Genomic DNA, 20,935 nt, shown 5'->3' with positions numbered 1-20,935 from the left:
CTTCGATCTAATCTATTAGAAGTATCGCACCGTATGCGGAGAAATTATATGAATGGCGCTTAAACTATGGAGTCGCTATTTCGCCTTGGCACCACCCAGAGCACTGTAGCAGCCATGTTAGCCACTCTATAGTCCTCTTTCTAGCTCGTTGGGCCCTACCTAGGATGATTTCTAATGCTGAAGACAACACACACACCCAGCCCTCGAACCATCAGAATTAACCAATTAAGGTTAAAATCCCTGACCCTGCCAGGAATCGTGCCCGGGACCCACTGGACCAAAGGCCAGCATGCTAACCATTTAGCCATGGAGCCTGACATGTAATAATTTGGACTGGTATTATGCATGGCCGTCACACACCTTTAATACCAATTCAAAGGATGTTAACTGCCAAGCAGTATACTGATGAAATTCTTCGACCATTTGTACATTCCTTTAGGGATGAATATGGTACTGAATTCATTTTCTTTACTGATAATGCTCATCCTGATCAAGGTACTTACATAAGAGAGGAGCTTCATGAGAGAGACAGGTATCAACCATATGAATTGGCCAGCTAATTCAATAAACACGAACTGCATTGACAGGATGATCTGTGATTTTTCAGCATGTCAGAAACCTGAATAATGCCAGAGAAGGCTATACAAGGTACTAGGGCAGAGTGAAGAAGGGACAACCTTCACAAAAAAAAATATAAAATAAATTCTTAAAACTCACAAGTCGCCAGATCTGTGTAGTGTACGCTCCCAACACTATGAGTGATAGAGCAGTCCATAAGTGAGTAAAGTTATTTAAAGAAGGTTGGGAGAATTTTCATGATGACATGCTCTGGTCGGTCATCTCTGATCAGCGATGATATTGTGTGGGAGGTGACACCACAGTTTGTGCAACATATGATTCACAACGTGTTTCACTTTCCACACATTTCTACGTTAGTTCCCTACAAAATCTATTTAGAAAAGTTGAGCTACAGGAAGTTGTGCAATTGGTGGGTTCCAAGCATGCTGACCACGGAACATAAAACAAGGAGATGTGCCAGTGCTTTGACATTTTTGAACCAGTACCTTGAGGAAGGTGATGCATTATTGTCACTAGGGACAAGACATTGGTGTCACATATGATCAGTGAACCCAAGCAGCAATCAATGGAACGGTAACATACATCATATCTGACAAAAGTGACATTCAAGCAGACTTTCTCAACTCTCCAGATTATGGCATCATGTTCTGGGATAGATGTGGTCTTCTGCTTGTGGACTTCATGCTGCCAGGGACAACAATTAATGAACAGTAGTTATATGTTATTCATCCTTGGCGAAACATCACCACACAATTCCTAATAAAAGCTGTGGCCTTCTGTCTGCTGGAGTGTTATTGCTTCATGACAATGCAAGACCTCACTCCACAGCTCGAATGAGCTCACAATGAATTGTTTGGCTAGCAGCAATTTGAACACCCCTCCATAGCCCTGGCCTTGGGGTTAGTGACTACCATCCCTTCCTTCATTTGAAAAGGTTCTTCACCAGCAAATATTTCCATGCTGATGAGGAAGTGGAAACAACAGTTCAGACATGGCTCTCATGATAGGCAACAGACGTCTATGATGAGCATTTACAAAAACTTCTTTCACGATGTAACAAATGAGGAAAAGTAGCTGTGTGTGTAGAATCAGATTTAAAAATAAATTGCCCAAAAATATTCAGTAGATTTTATTTTATTGCTAAAGGGTCCTTACTTAAAAAATAACCTTCATATAAGGGCCCACAAAACACTGCTCATAACAGTGGACCCACAGATCCAACAGTCACTTATCTGGTGGCAGTAGCAATATGGAATTGGTTAGATAAAAACCAAACAACCTTCCATAGCTATGTGGTAACTAATATTACAGAACATTGCTGAATTACTGCATTGTCACAACATTTTGCATGTAGCAAAAATACTTTTTTTTTTTCCCTTCTGTAAGTGTGATCACAAAACATTTTGTAAAGAAGAAGAAGATTACTTACCCTAGCAATGCTCCTAATTGGAGAGTTATAACAAGCGTTAATGTTGGTAGATGTTTTAGGCCAAACAATGGCCTCATCTGTTCCCATCCTGCCATTACTGCTATTCTCACACCCTTGTTGGATGCACCTACCGAGGTTGGACCAGCAGTACTAAGGCTTAGCTCATCCACCAGCTCCTTCACCTGTACGGGCAGTTTGAACACTGGGTCAGGAATTAATACAAATATTATCCATTGTTCCTTTTGTCTCTGTGAATTTTTATTCATAAACAGATTTACTTCTAATCTGAATGTAAATTGTTATATTATTTTTATTAAACATTACCATGTAGTATTACTATGTAGGTTCACTTTTAAAATTCAATCAGACAATTTCACAACAGCACTGGTAAATGCACCATTGAAAGACCCAACAGTAAAGGACAGGAAATATAAGTCAATGGTAAAACTCCAATTAGAGTATGGTCATCAATCAATCACAACTGATTTGCATTTAGGGCAGATTCCTATCAATTATTTACCTCATCTTTCCATAAATAATTTCCAAGAAGTTGCAAATTTAGAGAAAATCTCCCGTGGTAAATGATTCCAATTCTTATCTCCTCTTCCTATAAACAAATATTTGTCCCAATTTTTTTTCTTGAATTCCAACTTTATCTTCATATTGTGTTTTTTCCTACTTTTAAAACCACAAATAAACCTTATTCATCTAATAATGTCATTCCATGCCATCTCTCCACTGACAGCTAGGAACATACTGGATAGTCACGCAGCTTGTCTCTTTTCCCCAAACTTTCTCAGCCTAAAGTTTGCAACATTTCTGTAAAAATTATCTTTTGTCAGAAATCACCCAGAACAAATCATGCCACTTTTCTTTGGATTTTTTCCAGTATTGAATCAAGAAATCCTGATGAGGGTCCCATACACTGGAACCATACTCTAATTGTGGTCTTACCAGTGAAATGTATGACCTCTCGTTTATTACATCCTTACTAAAACCCCTAAGTACCCTCATTAAATCTATATAATCTATATTTACCACCCATTCATGTGAATACCCCAACTAAGATCTTTCCTTATTAACACCTAGGTACCTATAGAGATCTCCATTAGGTACTTTCACTCCCATGAATGCAGTAATTAAAATACCCGACCCTGTAGAGAAACGGGACAAGGGTTGAACAAACAAAACAATGCAGTAATTAAAACTGAGAGGACTTTTTCTCTTGGTGAAACTTTAAACCTGACTTTTCACCACATTTACCATGATACATCTCAGTTGAGATTTTCTTCCAGCCACTCAAAATACTGTAACTTATTTATTAATATATTCAGTATGACATCATCTGCAAGAAATCTTATGTATACTATAAAGAAAACACAAAGGTCTGATAATAATGCCTTGAGGAACACTTTAAGATTACAGGATCAGAAATTGCCTGACCTACTCTAATTCTCTCAGTTCTATTTTCTTGAAATGTAGCCACTCATTCAACCACTCTTTTGTCAAGTCCAATTGCACTCTTTTTTGTCAGTAATTTCCCATGATCTACCCAATTAAAAGCCTTCGATACGTCAAAATCGATAGTCAATTTGACCTCTGAACCTAAAATATCTGCTATATCTTGAACAAGGGGAGTATATATGTGAGGATTTACAGAAGGCAGGAGTACAGAATTAAAATCAACAGTATGTGAATATTTTGGTTACAAGGATAATGTCCAGTTAGACGTGGTGTCTAATACTAACGAAATATTGAAAATTTACCTATGTTAAAGACATTCACAATAGGATACAAAAGTTGATGATGATGATGTTTGTTATTTAAAGGGGCCTAACAGCTAGGTCATTGGCCCCTAATGGTACGAGATGGAACAAAACAACATGAAAATTAACATTTTTTAAATGTATCCACTGACTAGATTTTAAAATAAATGGTGATGAAAAATGATTATGACATCAAAACAATCAGTGAATCTAATTCGCAATGCCTTATTTTATAATAAAATTATAGAAAATACAGGTGACAGTGGAATAAGGCATTGCCTGGAAGTACAGAGATATATATAATTCAAGGTAGAAGTTAAAATAACACATTAAAATATGCAAACATGAAATAAAATAGAGTCAATGGGATAAAAGCGCAGTTAACAGAAATACACTAATACAAAGGACATTATTACACACAAGAAAATAGACCACTATCCCTCATAAAAAAGATGACGAGATCTGTTGACTCCTCATCATCTCGCAGGATGAGGGAGATGGTACTCGGGAGTTTTAGACTACAACACAGATCGACCAGGTCCACACACTCCGTAAGGATGTGTAACAAGATAAGATGGTCACCACAAGTACACAACAGAGGGGATTCTCCTTTCAGTAAATAGGAGTACGTTACTATACCATGGCCGATCCGAAGATGACATAATACCACTGCTTCCCTCCGAGAAGCCAATCTCCCAATGGGACATAGTCTCAGCTGAGAGCGATTATCACTTGCTGGAACCTTGTAAGGCAGCGGGGGCAATGTAACTGCCTCCTTGGCAGCCTTATCAGCTAACTCTTTTCCCACTACACCCATGTGGCTTGGGAGCCACATAAACGTGATTCTGGTGCCGTCATTCAAACACCCAGTCAACAGGTCCTGGATTCGCTGCACCAGAGGGTGCCAAGGAAAACAAGTAACAATAGACTGCAGCGAGCTCAAGTATTCAGTACACAGCAGAAAGTGTCGGTGCTCATCGGACAGTGCATTCTGCAGAGCTTCACAGATAGCATAGAGCTCTGCTGTAAACACACTACAGGTTTCAGGGAGAGCAAAAAGAAAACCTATCATTGTCGACAACGAACGCACAGCCCACCTTTGTATCTGCCTTCGAACCATCCATGTAAACGATGACTGAACCTGGATACCAGCCAACAATGGACAGGAAGAGCCTCCAATAAATCAAAGAGTCCATGCTTTCCTTCGGGCCAGTGTGCAGATCCAGGATTATTTCAGGTTATCGTATTATCCAAGGAGATATCCCAGTTGGTTGTCTGACAAGGCAGGGAATCAAAGGTATATCAAACAATCTGTGACTGCTATGCAAGCGTATTCCAACTGGCCACCTTGCTCGAGGATAAGCAGCATACAGCCGATGGTTTCCATTGTCGGATATGCAAGGATAGCTCAATCAATCAATCAATCAATCAATCAATACTGATCTGCATTTAGGGCAGTCACCCAGGTGGCAGATTCCCTATCTGTTGTGTTCCTAGCCTTTTCCTAAATGATTTCAAAGAAATTGGAAATTTATTGAACGTCTCCCTTGGTAAGTTATTCCAATCCCTAACTCCCCTTCCTATAAATGAATATTTGCCCCAATTTGTCCTCTTGAATTCCAACTTTATCTTCATATTGTGATCTTTCCTACTTTTATAAATGCCACTCAAACTTATTCGTCTACTAATGTCATTCCACGCCATCTCTCCGCTGACAGCTCGGAACATACCACTTACAAGTAATAAATCTCATTGTGACCATATTGGACATCAGATATGAACATTAAAACATGAATAATAAATAATAAATAATAAATAATAAATAATAAATAATAAATAATAAATAATAAATAATAAATAATAAATAAATAATAAATAATAAATAATAAAGAATAAAGAATAATAAAGCTTGGGTGAAGTGGCATCTGTTGCAAATTTGCAGCATAGGACAGAAGCATTTGCTGGCTCCTCAGGTGTAAAGGCGGCACAGCCTGCTGTGGTGGATGCTATTATGTTTCGTAAGGGCACTTTGCCTTGCTAATCCATATGCTGCACTGCCATAGTCTAACCTGGATAAAATGTGTGCCCTATAAAATCATAGGAGCACCGTATGGTTAGCCCCCCAATTAGTACTGCTAAGAAACTTCAAAATATTCAACTTCTTAGTGCATTGCACTTTTTAACTGCCACACATGTGGTTCCCACGATAATTTGCTATTGAAACAGAGCCCAAGAAATCAGTGTCAACTATGGGAAGAGCGACATTTCGTAAATAAAGCCCAGGATGGGAGTGAAGAGTGCACTTCCGAAAAAAGTGTACAACAGAGGTCTTTGCGGTTGAAAACCGAACACCATGTTCTAAAGACCACTGTTGTACCCTCCTAAAAGATTGCTCTACTTGTCGCTTGGCAACTGCTATATTGTGTGAGCTATAATGCAGAGCATAATCTTCCATATATAGTGACGGTATTACTGCTGAACCAGCAACAGCGACAATACCGTTTCTTGCAATTGCGAACAGAGTGACACTAAGAACCGATCCCTGTGGGACTCCATTTTCTTGAACGTGGTATTGCGAATATGCCCTTCCAATTTGGACATCAAATAGATGGAGGGACAAAAAATTCACAATAAATACTGGCAAGACACCTCGGAATCTCCATTGATGCAGAACTGAAAGGATACCGTATCACCATGTGGTTTAATTTTTAACGTCACCAGGTGGTGTTGTAGGCCTTTCCTAAGTCAAAGAAAACAGCCACCAAATGCTGTTTGCAGAGAAATGCATCCCGGATAGAACTCTCCAGGTGTACCAGGTGGTCAGTGGTTGAGCGGGGGGCTCAAAAACCATATTGGTACTAGGACAAAAGTCCTTGTTTCTCCAGATGCCACACAAGTTGGTGATTTACCATCCTCTCACACAGCTTACACAAACAGTAAGACAAATAGGTCTGTAACTAACTGCATACTTATGATTTTTGTCAGGCTTGAGGACAGGAATTACTATGCCCTCTCGCTACTGAGACGGAAATTCACCATCTATCCAGATTCGGTTGAACACACGAAGGAGATATAAAAGACTATCCTCACTAAGGTGTTTCAACATCTGGTTATGGACATTGTCTGGTCCAGAAGACGTGTCCTTGCAAAGCGCCCAGGCGCTGCGGAGTTCCCACTCCGTAAAGGGCATGTTATAGCCCTCTGAACCTTGAGTGGCAAAACTAAGATGGTAACGTTCTGCCTCCCTCTTCAGAGCGAGGAAATCACGTTGGTAATTCCCAGAGCCAGACACATTCGTGAAATGACGGGCTAGATGGTTGGCAATAGAGAGCAATTCAGTGACGATACTGCCTGCAATGGAAATTCCCGGTACAGAAGATGATCCTTGGATACCCGAAATATGTCGAAGTTTAGTCCACACTTGAGATGACGGAGAATGTGATGTCATAGACGACACATATCTCTCCCACAAAGCTTTCTTACTTTGTCGAATAAGAACTCACACCTTACCGTGGAGTTTTTTAAATGTTCCCAAGTTGGCCACAGTAGGCTGTCTACGATAGCGTTTATAAGCGCAACGGCATTCTTTGATAGCTGCTGCAATTTCTTCGTTCTACCAAGGAACGAGTTTTCGGTGAGGGGTCCTTGTAAAGGATGGAATGGACTCCTCAGCAGCACCAAGAATAATTTGTGTTATGTAAGTTGTTTAGCCATCTATGGTCCGCCTGGTCACGTCGTTAAAGACAGTTCATGATGTGAACTCATGTTTAAGAATCCATCGAGGAGGAGCCTCGACACATTTTTGTTTCAACAAAGTAAAAATAATAGGAAAATGGCCACTGTCACAGAGATCATGGTGTGTATTCCACTGAAACAGCAGAACTAACATTCAGCTGCATAGACTTACGTCTATGCTAAAGTATGTGCCATAACGTACACTGAAATGAGTTGATTCACCTGTGTTCAAAATACATAAATCCAGCTCTGTTACTAATGTTTCCAACTCTCTTCCCCTGAGGCAAGGTGTTTCAGAGCCCTATATGGGGTGATGGGTGTTAAAATTTCCCAATAAGAGAAAGGGAGGTGGAAGCTGATCTATAAGATCAGTTACATCATTTATGTTAAGAGGCTGGGCTGGTGGAAAATAAACATTACACACTGTTGTTATGACAGGCAGTGGTACCCGCACTGCAACTGCTTCCAGTGGGGTTCTTAGAGGAACCCCTTCACTATAGGTATCAGAATGAACAAAAATACCTATGCCACTAGACGCCCGGTGAGCATAATATCATTCTGTCGAGTATAGTCTGAAAATTAAGACCATATGATGACCTGGTCTGAGATTTGTCTCCTGAATACAGACTATACTCGCCGTGAACTCACTAATGAGCTGGCACAGCTCAGCAAGATGCCAGTCATAACCATTACAATTCCACTGTAACAGTGTCATAGTGTAGACCAAAAGAGAGAGTGTTAGGTTATGAGCGACAAGATGCTCTTAAACCTAAACACTATCATTATCAACATCTACATCTACATCCATATGAGCATCAATGGGCAATGATAGATAAAATAATGTCATTCTTAATTAACAAATGTTCATCAAGATTAAAAAATCCTTGTATATGGACCATACTGAATATTTAGTTGTGTGCATATGTGTGTTTTGCGACCATGTTTGAGTTCATTGTTTTTCAAGATTCGGTTCTATATGACATTTGTATTAAGACATTCAAAAAGCCCCCGTGGCTCAGGCGGCAGTGCGCCGGCCTCTCACCGCTGGGTTCCATGGTTCAAACCTCGGTCACTTCATGTGAGATATGTGCTGGACAAAGCGGAGGCGGACATGTTTTTGTCCGGGTACTCCGGTTTTCCCTGTCAATTATCATTCCATTAACACTCTCCAGTATCATTTCATTTCATCTGTCATTCATTAATCATTGCCTCAGAGGAGCGAGACAGGCTTCGGCAGCTGGCACAATTCCTATCCTCACCGCTAGATAGGGGCTTCATCCATTCCATTCCTGACCCAGTCGAATGACTGGAAACAGGCTGTGGATTTTCATTTTCATTTTCATTAAGACATTCAATTTTAATGACAGTATGTCCTTCTTTTAAACAATCTTGCTATGAATAGATGAAGATGGCCATTTACACTGGCCAAAACTAGTCCTAGTAAAATATACTGTTTTGATTAAGGGGTCAATAAAACTTTTGTTAGGAAAATGAGGCCAATGACCTTAGATGTTAGGCCCCTTTAAACAACAAGCATCATCATCATCATCATCATCATCATCATCATCATCATCATCATCATCATCAAGAAAATAAGTCATTTCCATCAATACAGACAATGATGAAATTCATTGCTTACACTGCAGCAATCTGGCAACTACTTCATTCTCAATCTTTGGTCATCGTACAGGCAACACGTTCCTCATTTAGAGAATATTTTGACAACCTCGATCGACATCGAGAACAAATAGTCCATATTCACACAGTTGCCTGTCTGTGTTGTGAAAGTTTGAGCATCCGGCAAACTTTTCATTGGGAAACATTTGGTTCCCCTCCACACGTCTGTACAGAAGATGTATGTCGGCATATTTCTCTCCCAAAAATGTAGACATCGAAGGCTTGACTTGCCACAATCTGATAAAAATGTGCAAGGTGTGTCAGAACTGCTTTGCCTTGCATTGTAAAGGAAGGTTGCTTACAAGGAAATGCAGGTTGAACTTTCCCCATTTGGGGTAAAAAGTGAAAAATGTGAACATCTTGTAATTTTTCCGTCGGTTGCAGGCTAAAAGCTATAATTTTGCCAAATTTCAATTTTATAGCTCGCCTGGCAGATTGTGGCACCATCTTGATTTGGGTGGGATGGGGGATAAAAATGAGGAAATTCAAGAATTTTTTTAAGCCCACCAAACCTATAGGTTGTCGCTGTGGATAAATTATACAACTGCGTTCTTATGTTGAGCCCAAAATTTGAAGCCCCCCAGCATGCACCCTTTGGGGAATGTTGAGAATTTTCGATTTTTCTAAGGATGCTGGGGTCATTAGCTCCGGTACCAAATTTCAAATTTCTGAGATTTCTAGAAGTGCCTCATTAATTCACGTCTATTTTCATTTTTATGCCTTTATACAGGGTGAACTTTAATAAACCCAATAAACTGCAGGGGCTGATTCCTCACTGGAAATGGAGGAAAAAATATATATTTTGAAGTCAATTTGTAGTGATCTAGAAAGGGGGTCTCCCATTATAATTAAAAATCCCCAAATTGATAGTGTCTGTCAGTCGGAGAGGCATCTGCAATTGTAATCAAAACTCCCCACATTGACTGTGACTGGCAGTAGAAAAGGGAGCCTTCAACTCCACTGTAACTGGCAGTAGTAAAGAGGAATTACCACTGTAATGAATAATTCCCTTCTCGATTTGTCTGGCAGAAGGCAAGGGAGCATGCAATTTTGGTCAAAATTTCCCTACCCAACTGTGTTTGGCAGCAGACAAGGGTGCCCACCATTATAAACAAAATTCCCCAACAGAATGTGACTGGCATTAGGCAAAGTGACCTGCTATTATAATTGAAACTCCCAAACTCAAGTGTGACTGGCAGTTATAACGAGTACTACCCAAGACTGGCAGTAGGAAAGTGAGCCTCTCATTATAATGAAGACACCTGAATTCGATTGTAACTTGTAGTACGCAAGGGGGGCTGCAGTTATAATGGAAGCACCCCAATTTACTTGTGACTTGCAGTATGCAAAGATGCCTGCCACTATAATCAAAACTCCCCAACTCGATTGTGACTGGCATTAGGAAAAGGGGCCTCTCATTATAATAATAAGAGTATCACTTAATTTTGACTGGCAGAAGGTAAGATGCCTGTAAAAGAATGAACAAAAAGGTATAGGACAGATGATTAAGAACAACTATTTATGAGCAGAAAGAAGTAGCAAGAGCTCATGATCAGCAAATAGATTATTGATGCTGAAAAATGATAATGACAGTGTCAATGAGGAGAGCAAGGATGATACAATAATTTTTCCACAATAGAGTCACCATGATTGCAGGGTTTATCGCCTAAACTCTTCAACAATAGTTCAAGTAATCATGATTATCAATATTCCTCATTCCAACACCAGCCAGTCAAGATGTTAATGGTACCTTGCTGCTCCTAAACTGTGTTCTAATCTGTTCCCTTTACCTTCCACAATAAAAGTAATATTCTATTTTATTCTAATACACAGTACTCAGCACACAAAACTGCACGAAATACTAACGTAGCTCAAGAACAACTGACACAAGCTGTAGGTAAATTGAAGCGTGAAGTCACATGTTTAAATTATTCTTTTCTATTGGCTGACTGTACAAGAATATTTTTGGAATGACAAACGCCATGGTAAGGCAAGTTATGGAACAACAGCCTAACTTTGGTGACAGATTTCTATGAGAAAAGGCAAGATTTGAAGTCTATATTCATGATTAAATGATCACAAACCCAACCAAGACAGCATTTTTACCTCTAACTCATTTCTTTAAATTGGGTAAAACAAGTTTTGGAACAGACCACCTTAAATAATCGTAACTGCTTTTCCTATGTACAATCCAAAACTCATCATATCCACCATAAGAGACTTTTCAGGAAGAGCAAAAAATGTTTAGTTTTTGTAATATAAATCTCACTTACTGTATTTAATTGTATACTATGCATTCAAGTCTAAGATCTGAAGGTCATCTTATTGAGGAATTATAAATATAATTAGTAAAACAACAAAAAATTAAATTTGCATTTTGGATAAGATGAGTTTTGGACCATCCAGTGAAAAATTCAAATATTTTACCTTGCATAACTTTCTTCAAAAGCAAGAAAAGAGAAAAAATGTTAATATTATGTTATAATAAAACACACTAATACAATAATGCACTTTTCTACTATAAGTATAATGCTATTTGCTAATAAGTTAAACACTTCAGTGGATTTATCACTTTTACATCCCATCGATTTACACTCAGTACATGCAGAAAAACTCACAATAGAACCAAATTCAACAATAAAACATCACTTTGTTGTTTTTAATCATATTAATTATGCATTACACTCTCAAATCTGATCCCTCCTCTTGAGATCCGTCACAAAGAACTTCTGATCCTTCAACAGGATTCTTTCTGCCTACAACAGGATGGGTGCGGGATAACAAGTAGGTTGACCTCCAAGCTCGTCGAGTTTGTTAATACTGTAACCGTTTGTAATAAAAATATTATTGGTTTTACGTCCCAATAACTACTTTTACGGTATTCGAAGGCCCTGAGGTGCCAAAATTGTGTCCTGTGGGAGTTCTTCAACATGCTGGTATTACTGAAAAAAATGCTATTTGTTCAGGGCGTTGACCCATGTGGATCTTCTGCCCCTACTGGCACCATATTGTTTGAACCTGCGTGTAATTGGAATGGCATTAGTGTGGAATGTTGTGTGTGAGGAAAGGAAGATTAAGGATGTCACAAACACCCAGTCCCCAGGCCAGGGATATTAATCATTACAATTAAAAAACCCTGACCCGGCCGGGAATCAAACCCGGGGCCACCAGGTGACAGGTGGACGCGTTGCCCCCTACACCATGGAAACATGCTGGTAAATCTACCGACATGAGGATAATGTATTTGAGCACCTTCAAATACCACGGGACTGAGCCAAGATTGAACCCATCAAATTGAGTTCAGAAGGCCAGCATTCTACCCCCTGAGCTACTCAACCCTACTCTTGTACCTATCTTCATTACAGACTGTTATGCCTTTCAGTATTCAGTCTGCAAGCCTCTGTGAATTTATTAAATGCTCCCACATTTCATTAGAAACAGAGTCTAGCCATTGTCATCTTAGTCTCCCTCTACTTCTCTTACCCTCCAAGACTGAGTACATTATTCTCTTAGGTAACCTATCCTCCTCCATTCACCTCACATGGCCCCACCACCAAAGCCAGTTATACTTTATCTATTCATGCCGAGCACCCTCCTATCACTATTCTCACCAGTTTGTACCAGAGATCATTCTCGCTACTTTCAAGTACCGCTATCTTAATTCTAACTTATGAATAAGATATCCTGATTCCATTGAACTTTCACTTCCATAAAGCAAAGTTGACCTGAAAACAGACCGGTGTAAAGATTGTTTCGTCTGGCAGCTGACTTCCTTCTTACAGAATACTGTTATCACAACTGTAAACTCAATGCATTAGCTTTTCTGCACCTTAATTCAATCTCAGTTACTATATTACCATGCTGGGAGAATACACATTCTAAATACTTGAAACAATCTACCTGTTCCAGCATTGTATTTGCAACCTGACATTCAATTCTCTTAGGTTTTCTACCTACTGACATTACTTTAATCTTGACAAGGCTATTCTTCATATTATACTGATTGCACCTATTTTCAAGTTCCAAGACATTAGACTAAGGACTTTCAGCACAATCTGCCATTAAGACCAAGTTGTCGGCATAGGCCAAACTGCTTACTACATTTCCACCTAATTGAGGCCCTTGTTGCCACTTTATACATTTTAGTAGATGATCCATGTAAACTAAAATGTGAAAGACAAACAACACAGGTGGAAGATTACACCCTTTTCTAACCCCCTGTAAGAACCTTGAATAAACAATTAATTCTACCATCAATTCTCATTGCAGCCCAATTGGCAACATAAATTCCTTTGATTGCTTTTAATAATCTGCTCTTAATCCAACAGTCCCCCAGTATGGCGGACACCTTTTCCCTCATTACTCTGTCATATGCCTTCTTTAGATCTATGAAACATAAATATAACTGTCTATTCCTCCTGTAGCATTTTTTCATACCTGGCACATATTGAAAATCTGCCCCAGACAGACCCTCTGTGGTCAGAAACCACATTGGTTTTCATCCAAATTACTCTCAACCACTAATCATACTCTCCCTTGCAAAATGCTGATGAGCACCTTGCCTGGTATACTGATCGATGAAATACCTCGACAGTTGTTGCAATTAGTTGCTTTCATCCATTCAGAAGGTATCTTACTAACATTCTATGCTAACCATTTCATCCCTGAATTCCCACAATATTTCACCATTTTAAGTCTAATTTCATCCATTCCTGCTGCTTTATGACAATGTAGTTTATTTACCATCCTTTCCACTTCCTTAAGCATAATTTCACCAACATCATTGTCTTTCTCCCCATGAACTCAGCTGTTTCCAACATCAACAGATAGATTTCTTTTGACACTGAGAAGATTTTCAAAATAATCCTTCCACCTGTTCAGTGATTCCCTGATTTACCCAAAACACTATTCATTTTCTTTCCCCCCCTTTCAAACATTCTTTATTACTGCCCGAAAGGTTTCCCTGCTGCTTGACCTAACCTTTCCAAGTTTCTATCAAAATCTTCTTGGATTCAACAATTATTTGTATTGCTCTGTTTCTTTCATCTACGTACAATTAATTCCCAGTCTGCATCAAAACCTTGTTTGGAGCCATTTCTGATACGCCTTGTTTTTATGTTTACCAGCTGCTCTCATTTCATCAGTCCACCAAGATGTTTGTTTTTCAGACCTTTAACAAAGTCGTTCCTAGGCGTTTCCTCTCTGTTTCTACTGTAGCATCTCTGTTTACCATCTGTTCTCTTTCTATACCCTAAAACTGCTTACTGTCCATTGTTTGGAACTTTCCACTAATCATACCCATGTGAAGGGCCTTGGCTTACCAAGCAGCCGCTGCTCAGCCCGAAGGCCTGCAGATTACGAGGTGTCATGTGGTCAGCACGACGAATCCTCTCGGCCGTTATTCTTGGCTTTCTAGACTGGGGCCGCTATCTCACCATCAGGTAGCTCCTCAATTCTAATCACGTAGGCTGAGTGGACCTCAAACCAGCTCTCAGGTGCAGGCAAAAATCCCTTACCTGGCCGGGAATCGAACCCAGGGCCTCTGGGTAAGAGGCAGGCATGCTACCCTTACACCACGGGACCAGCAATCATACCCATGTACTTCTGTTTAATTTCCCCATCCTGGAGCTTTTCTACCCTTATTCATCTCCAGATAGATTCCACTTTCTCTATCCTAGGCCTAGAGATACTTAGTTCACTACAAATCAAAATATTCATGATTTATGCAAACTTGCAAATTGGTGAGTGAAATTATTTCTATGTTCAGAAGTACCTACCAGTGTGAGCAACTGTTTTCATTAATGAAAGGAATCATGTCTCCTGCTAAGATGAACTAAGACATTCATCTTAGTTCAGCCTTAAATTTACTGAAGCAAATAACACTTCTCCCAAAATAGAGATGATGGTGTAAGAAAAGAGATGTCAGATATTGGGAAGGAAACATTAATCCGTGTTCCTGTTGTTTTCCTTACTAGCAACCAGTATGTATTCCTATACATCGTAATATGACTTTTCTTCTTGTGGCCCGCTTGATCTTACATTCACATCTCTGTCGAGATGATGAATACAACATAGCCGATGTACAGGCATTTTTCAAAGAAATATTAGCAAATACTATATTTTCTCTCCTCAGAGTTTGGCAACATTCATATTTAAGTAATACCATTATAATATTCTTCTCATTATTTCACTGGAGTAACTTACAGGGAATGTATCAGGCTTTCTACCAGTATTGACAGAATATACATGCTGGAACACCTTCATAGCCTCGTCACGCTGTCCTCGTGACATCAGGAACTTGGGACTCTCGCAGAAGAAGAGCATTAAGAAGCCTGTCAATAGACTTGGAATAGAGCAAACCAATAGGAATAAATTCCAAATTCTGAGCTCGAAGGAACCCTCTGCCAGAATCCATGACCAAGGCTGGGGTAGAAGTACCCATGCAAGAGCTGAAATGGATTTAAATTCACACTGAAGAGTAAATGAATCAGTTGTTTCAAAGAGGTCGTATGCCACAGTTAGTACATTTTCATGGAAATTTAAAGAACTGTTTAAACCTAAAAGATATAAAATTAAAAAGATACAGTATTTTCTGTCTATTTGGCCAGCTAAAAACAGATATCATGCAAAAAAATTCAAGTTGAAGTGGAGAAAAAATATTTGTTTCTTTTCAAAATTTAGTGACTTATGCCCATTTAATAATACAAATGGTAACTTCAAAAATTAATACACAAAATAATTGAAATTTATTCATTTGTACTTTATTTCACATTAATTTAACCAACAACAACCATCAACTTCATCACCACCATCATAATTATCGCAGATTTCAGTTCTCTAGGACAGTAATCAAACAATCAGTTAATTAATTAAATCTTTTACATAATAGTTTGGAAACCAATAACACATTAGGAGTTGAGCCTTAATTACCTATGTACAAAGGATTTCTTTAGTAAGTACCATTGTCATGAAGGTAGTGACTTGTCTATGGTATATTCTGTATTCTTTCTTGAGGCATGTTATAAAATTTGCAGAAGATTTAAAATTTGTGTGCCCAATTCCTCTTGCTTTTTTCATTGCCCAGCATTTCAAATCTCAGCAATGGAAACATTTAACCTCATTCCTTGCCATGTTAAATTAGGATAGAATGCTTTGTAGAAGACAGGTGGTCTAATGTTCTAAGGGGAAGGAGAGTGCAGGCCAAGGGCTCTACTCAGGATCAGAATTCAGGACAGGTGTCTGTGCGAAATCGGTACGAGTCACTCCAGGTAGAACAACAGAGGGAAGATGAGGGACAGGGAACTGTTGCTGAGATGCATGGAAGTAGGTGGAAGGGAAAAGGTAGGAAAGGGAAATGTAGAGTAGGGGATAGGAAAAGACAGGTGGAACAGGGTCATGGGAAGGAGAAAAGGGAGGAGGAAGTAGCTTCTGCAGCTATCAGGAAAGATAGGGCTGACCAGGAGGGGAGGGGATCAAATGAGGTGGGTAGGGTTGAGGCTCTGGTCATGGGGGATTCCATCGTTAGACACGTGGGGAAAGTGTGTGGAGGAAAGGGAACCAGGGTAGAATGTTATCCAGGAATTAGGTTGAGGCAGATGTTGAGGAAAGTAGAAGAGAGGGAGGAGGGGAAGGAGAAGGTGGTAGTGTTTCATGTTGGTACCAACAACGTAAGGCAAGCTGATATAAGTACCAACATAGTTGGAGATGTGTGGGATCTGGTAAATGCAGCACGGGTGAAGTTTAAGAAAGCGGAGATTGTTATTAGTGGAATACTGTGTAGGAGGGATACTGACTGGAGGGTGATTGGGGATTTAAATGAGACTATGGAGTGGGTATGTGGGAAACTGGGAGTGAGATTTCTAGATCCTAATGGGTGGGTAAGAGATAGGGATCTGCGCTCGGATGGCCTTCATTTAAACCGCAGTGGTACGTATAAGTTAGGAAATTTGTTTGGAAGGGTAATAGGAAGGTACATTCAGGGAAACGGGATGGCCTAGGGAGCGGTGATAAGGGAACAGGGAACTGGAAATCAAGTAGGGATGACATAAAATTGTTAGTGTTGAACTGTAGAAGTATTGTAAAGAAAGGAATAGAATTAAGTAATTTAATAGATATATATTTACCAGATATTGTAATAGGAGTTGAATCATGGCTGAGAAATGATATAATGGATGCAGAAATTTTCTCACGGCACTGGAGTGTGTATCGTAGAGATAGGATAGGAAAGGTGGGAGGGGGAGTTTTCATTCTGGTGAAAGAAGAATTTGTAAGCTACGAAAAAGTTAAAGATGAGACACATGAAATTCTAGGTGTAAGGCTGATTTCTAAAGATAATAGGCAACTTGATATATTTGGAGTGTACAGATCGGGAAAGGGTAGCACTGATGCGGATTCGGAATTATTTGATAGGATAGTCAGCTATGTGGGAAACGACATGGAAAGAAATGTGATTGTAGCGGGAGATCTGAATTTAAGTAATAATAATAATAACTTAAATGTTTCCACCTTTTCAATACAATATATTCACAAGATTACAAAATTATACGGTACTAGTTTCGAACCATCTAGGGGTCATCATCAGCCGTATTGGAGCAAAGATCATTTGTGGCGAAATCCTAAGACAATATTATTTTAAAGAATAACAAGTGAAATGAGATGTTATGGTAATAGTTAATAATACAAGGAATATACATAATAAGAGGTTTTTAACAAAGAATAAAGTATAAATGGGGTGTTGTAAAAATTATAATCATGGAAATCAGTAAGTTCTTGTATTGAAATGAAATATGGCTTAGGAAGAGGGCTTAAGGTGGGGCTGAAGGGTGCGGGAGAAAGTGTAATTGTCTTGGAAAAGTACCTTTGATTAAATTTAGGATTGAGTTTAGGTTGGCTGCATTATTGTTTCTGAGGAAAGTGATAAATAGATCGAAGAGTATGTTGGGTTTCTCTGAGATTTCATTGAGATTGTGACTGGCATTAAAGTATTGGTCTAGGTGTATGTAGTAATTTTCCATTATGTTCAGTAAAGGGCCCTTGTTTGCTAATACGAGGATGTCCATGTCTTGTTCAATATTGGTGAAATTATGGTTATAATCTTGCATGTGTTGGCCGATGGCTGAAAACTTGTTGTATTTTATTGCGTTAGTGTGCTCGTGGTATCTGATAATGAAGTTTCTCCCGGTTTGCCCGATGTAGGTTTTTTTACAGGTGGTACATTTGATCCTATAAACTCCTGATTTTAAAAAACTGCTGGTCTTGTTGATGTGTGAAGTATTGTATAAAACATTCATGTTCTTATTGTTGGTTTTGAAGGCTATTTTAATGCCTTGTTTCTTAAAGATGTTGGTTAACTTGTAGATATCATTGTTGAACGTGAAGGTGGAAAATGTTAGAGGTTTGGTTATTTCTTTTTTGAGGGTAGTTTTTGGGCGATGTTTGTGTTTATTGATTATCCTTTCTATAAAATGATTGCTGAAGCCGTTGAATTTTGCGATTCCGCGGATTGTGTTGAGTTCGTTTTTTAGATCTTTATTGGACATAGGTATGCTGAAGGCTCGGTGAACTAGGCTGTTGTATGTGGCTCGTTTGTGGGACTGGGGGTGCACTGAATCTTGGCGAATGGTGGAGGCTGTTTGAGTGGGTTTTCTGAAAATTTTATAACTGAAAGAATCTGAGTTTCTAGTGATGGTTAAATCTAGAAAGTTGATTTTTTGATTTGATTCGGATTCTAGTGTGAATTTGATATGAGGATCAATATTGTTGAGTCTTAAGAGGGTGGTGGGTGCGTTAATTGATTTCTCATTCATGATTACAAAGACATCGTCGACATATCTGGCCCAAAAGAGAATGTTTTCGAATTCGTTGTCAATTTTGGTGTATTCGAGGAAGTCCAGGTATATTTCTGCTAAGATACCTGAGGCCGGTGACCCCATTGCCAAACCATTTTGTTGATATATGACATTGTCAAAAGTGAAGAAGTTATTGTCGATGATAAGTTTTAATATTGTGATAAAGTCTTGTATCTCTAGTTTGCTTAAGTGGCTGTTTTTGTTTAAATTGTTTATAATTATCGGAATTAATTTTGATACTTGTATGCTTGGGTACATGTTTACAATATCGAAAGAGTGGATGGAGTGATCTGGTTGCAAATTGAACTTGTTTAGTTTTTCTACTAGCTCAGATGTGTTTTTAATAGACTTTTTGGATAAGAATTGATAATTTTTTCTTAAGAAACATTGGATGAATTGTGATATTCTGTATAAGGGGCTCGGTCTATAGTTGATAATTGGCCGGATGGGAATTCCGGTTTTGTGAATTTTGGGAAGAGCTTTAGCAGTGGGGAGTCCTGGGTTCATATGTATGAGTTTGGATTTTTCCTGTTCGGTAAATAAAAATGAAGTGTTTTTAAGAGTTTGTTTAAGTAGTTTTTGAATTTTTTGGGTGGGGTCTTTTTTGATTATGGAAAATGAGCTGTCTGTGAAAAAGTTTTTTGTTTTTTCAATATATACTTTTTTATCCATGATAACTGTTGCATTGCCTTTGTCAGCTTTGGTTATGATGAGTTCGTTGTCTTTAATTTTCTTCTTGAGGGCGTATATGCGCTTTTGTTCAGCAATTTTTTCTTTATTATTGAGGTTATTTGCGGGGTTGGTTAAATTGTGGAGGATATCAGTCAGTTTCCTTTTAACATCGGTTCTAACCTCATTTTGCGTGTCTTCCGGTATTTTGCTGATGGCTAGCTCTGATTCTGTGATCATAGTAGCGGCTATGTTGAGGCTGTTCAAGTTTAGCCAGTTGTGTTTCGGTCCTTTGGATAAAGTTAAGTGTTCACTTTCACTTGTACCCAAGCATACAAGTATCAAAATTAATTCCGATAATTATAAACAATTTAAACAAAAACAGCCACTTAAGCAAACTAGAGATACAAGACTTTATCACAATATTAAAACTTATCATCGACAATAACTTCTTCACTTTTGACAATGTCATATATCAACAAAATGGTTTGGCAATGGGGTCACCGGCCTCAGGTATCTTAGCAGAAATATACCTGGACTTCCTCGAATACACCAAAATTGACAACGAATTCGAAAACATTCTCTTTTGGGCCAGATATGTCGACGATGTCTTTGTAATCATGAATGAGAAATCAATTAACGCACCCACCACCCTCTTAAGACTCAACAATATTGATCCTCATATCAAATTCACACTAGAATCCGAATCAAATCAAAAAATCAACTTTCTAGATTTAACCATCACTAGAAACTCAGATTCTTTCAGTTATAAAATTTTCAGAAAACCCACTCAAACAGCCTCCACCATTCGCCAAGATTCAGTGCACCCCCAGTCCCACAAACGAGCCACATACAACAGCCTAGTTCACCGAGCCTTCAGCATACCTATGTCCAATAAAGATCTAAAAAACGAACTCAACACAATCCGCGGAATCGCAAAATTCAACGGCTTCAGCAATCATTTTATAGAAAGGATAATCAATAAACACAAACATCGCCCAAAAACTACCCTCAAAAAAGAAATAACCAAACCTCTAACATTTTCCACCTTCACGTTCAACAATGATATCTACAAGTTAACCAACATCTTTAAGAAACAAGGCATTAAAATAGCCTTCAAAACCAACAATAAGAACATGAATGTTTTATACAATACTTCACACATCAACAAGACCAGCAGTTTTTTAAAATCAGGAGTTTATAGGATCAAATGTACCACCTGTAAAAAAACC

At 38.8% G+C, this 20,935-nt stretch overlaps 1 protein-coding gene across 4 annotated transcripts in view; it reads right to left on the bottom strand.

Moving 5' to 3' along the window:
- Window positions 1-20,935, bottom strand: part of LOC136858235 (synaptic vesicle glycoprotein 2A) — a 263,056-nt gene that overhangs the window by 129,686 nt on the left and 112,435 nt on the right. For all 4 annotated transcript variants that reach the window (XM_067137635.2, XM_067137634.2, XM_068225463.1 and 1 more), the window contains exons 6-7: window positions 15,391-15,635; window positions 2,009-2,190 (exon numbers count right to left, since the gene is read on the bottom strand). In XM_067137635.2, coding sequence (XP_066993736.2) covers window positions 2,009-2,190; window positions 15,391-15,635 — 427 coding nt within the window. The remainder of the gene's footprint in view (window positions 1-2,008; window positions 2,191-15,390; window positions 15,636-20,935) is intronic.

Source organism: Anabrus simplex, chromosome 1 (assembly GCF_040414725.1).
Source record: "Anabrus simplex isolate iqAnaSimp1 chromosome 1, ASM4041472v1, whole genome shotgun sequence".
Classification (NCBI taxonomy): domain Eukaryota; kingdom Metazoa; phylum Arthropoda; class Insecta; order Orthoptera; family Tettigoniidae; genus Anabrus; species Anabrus simplex.
This window is presented reverse-complemented; position numbering and strand designations above follow the sequence as displayed.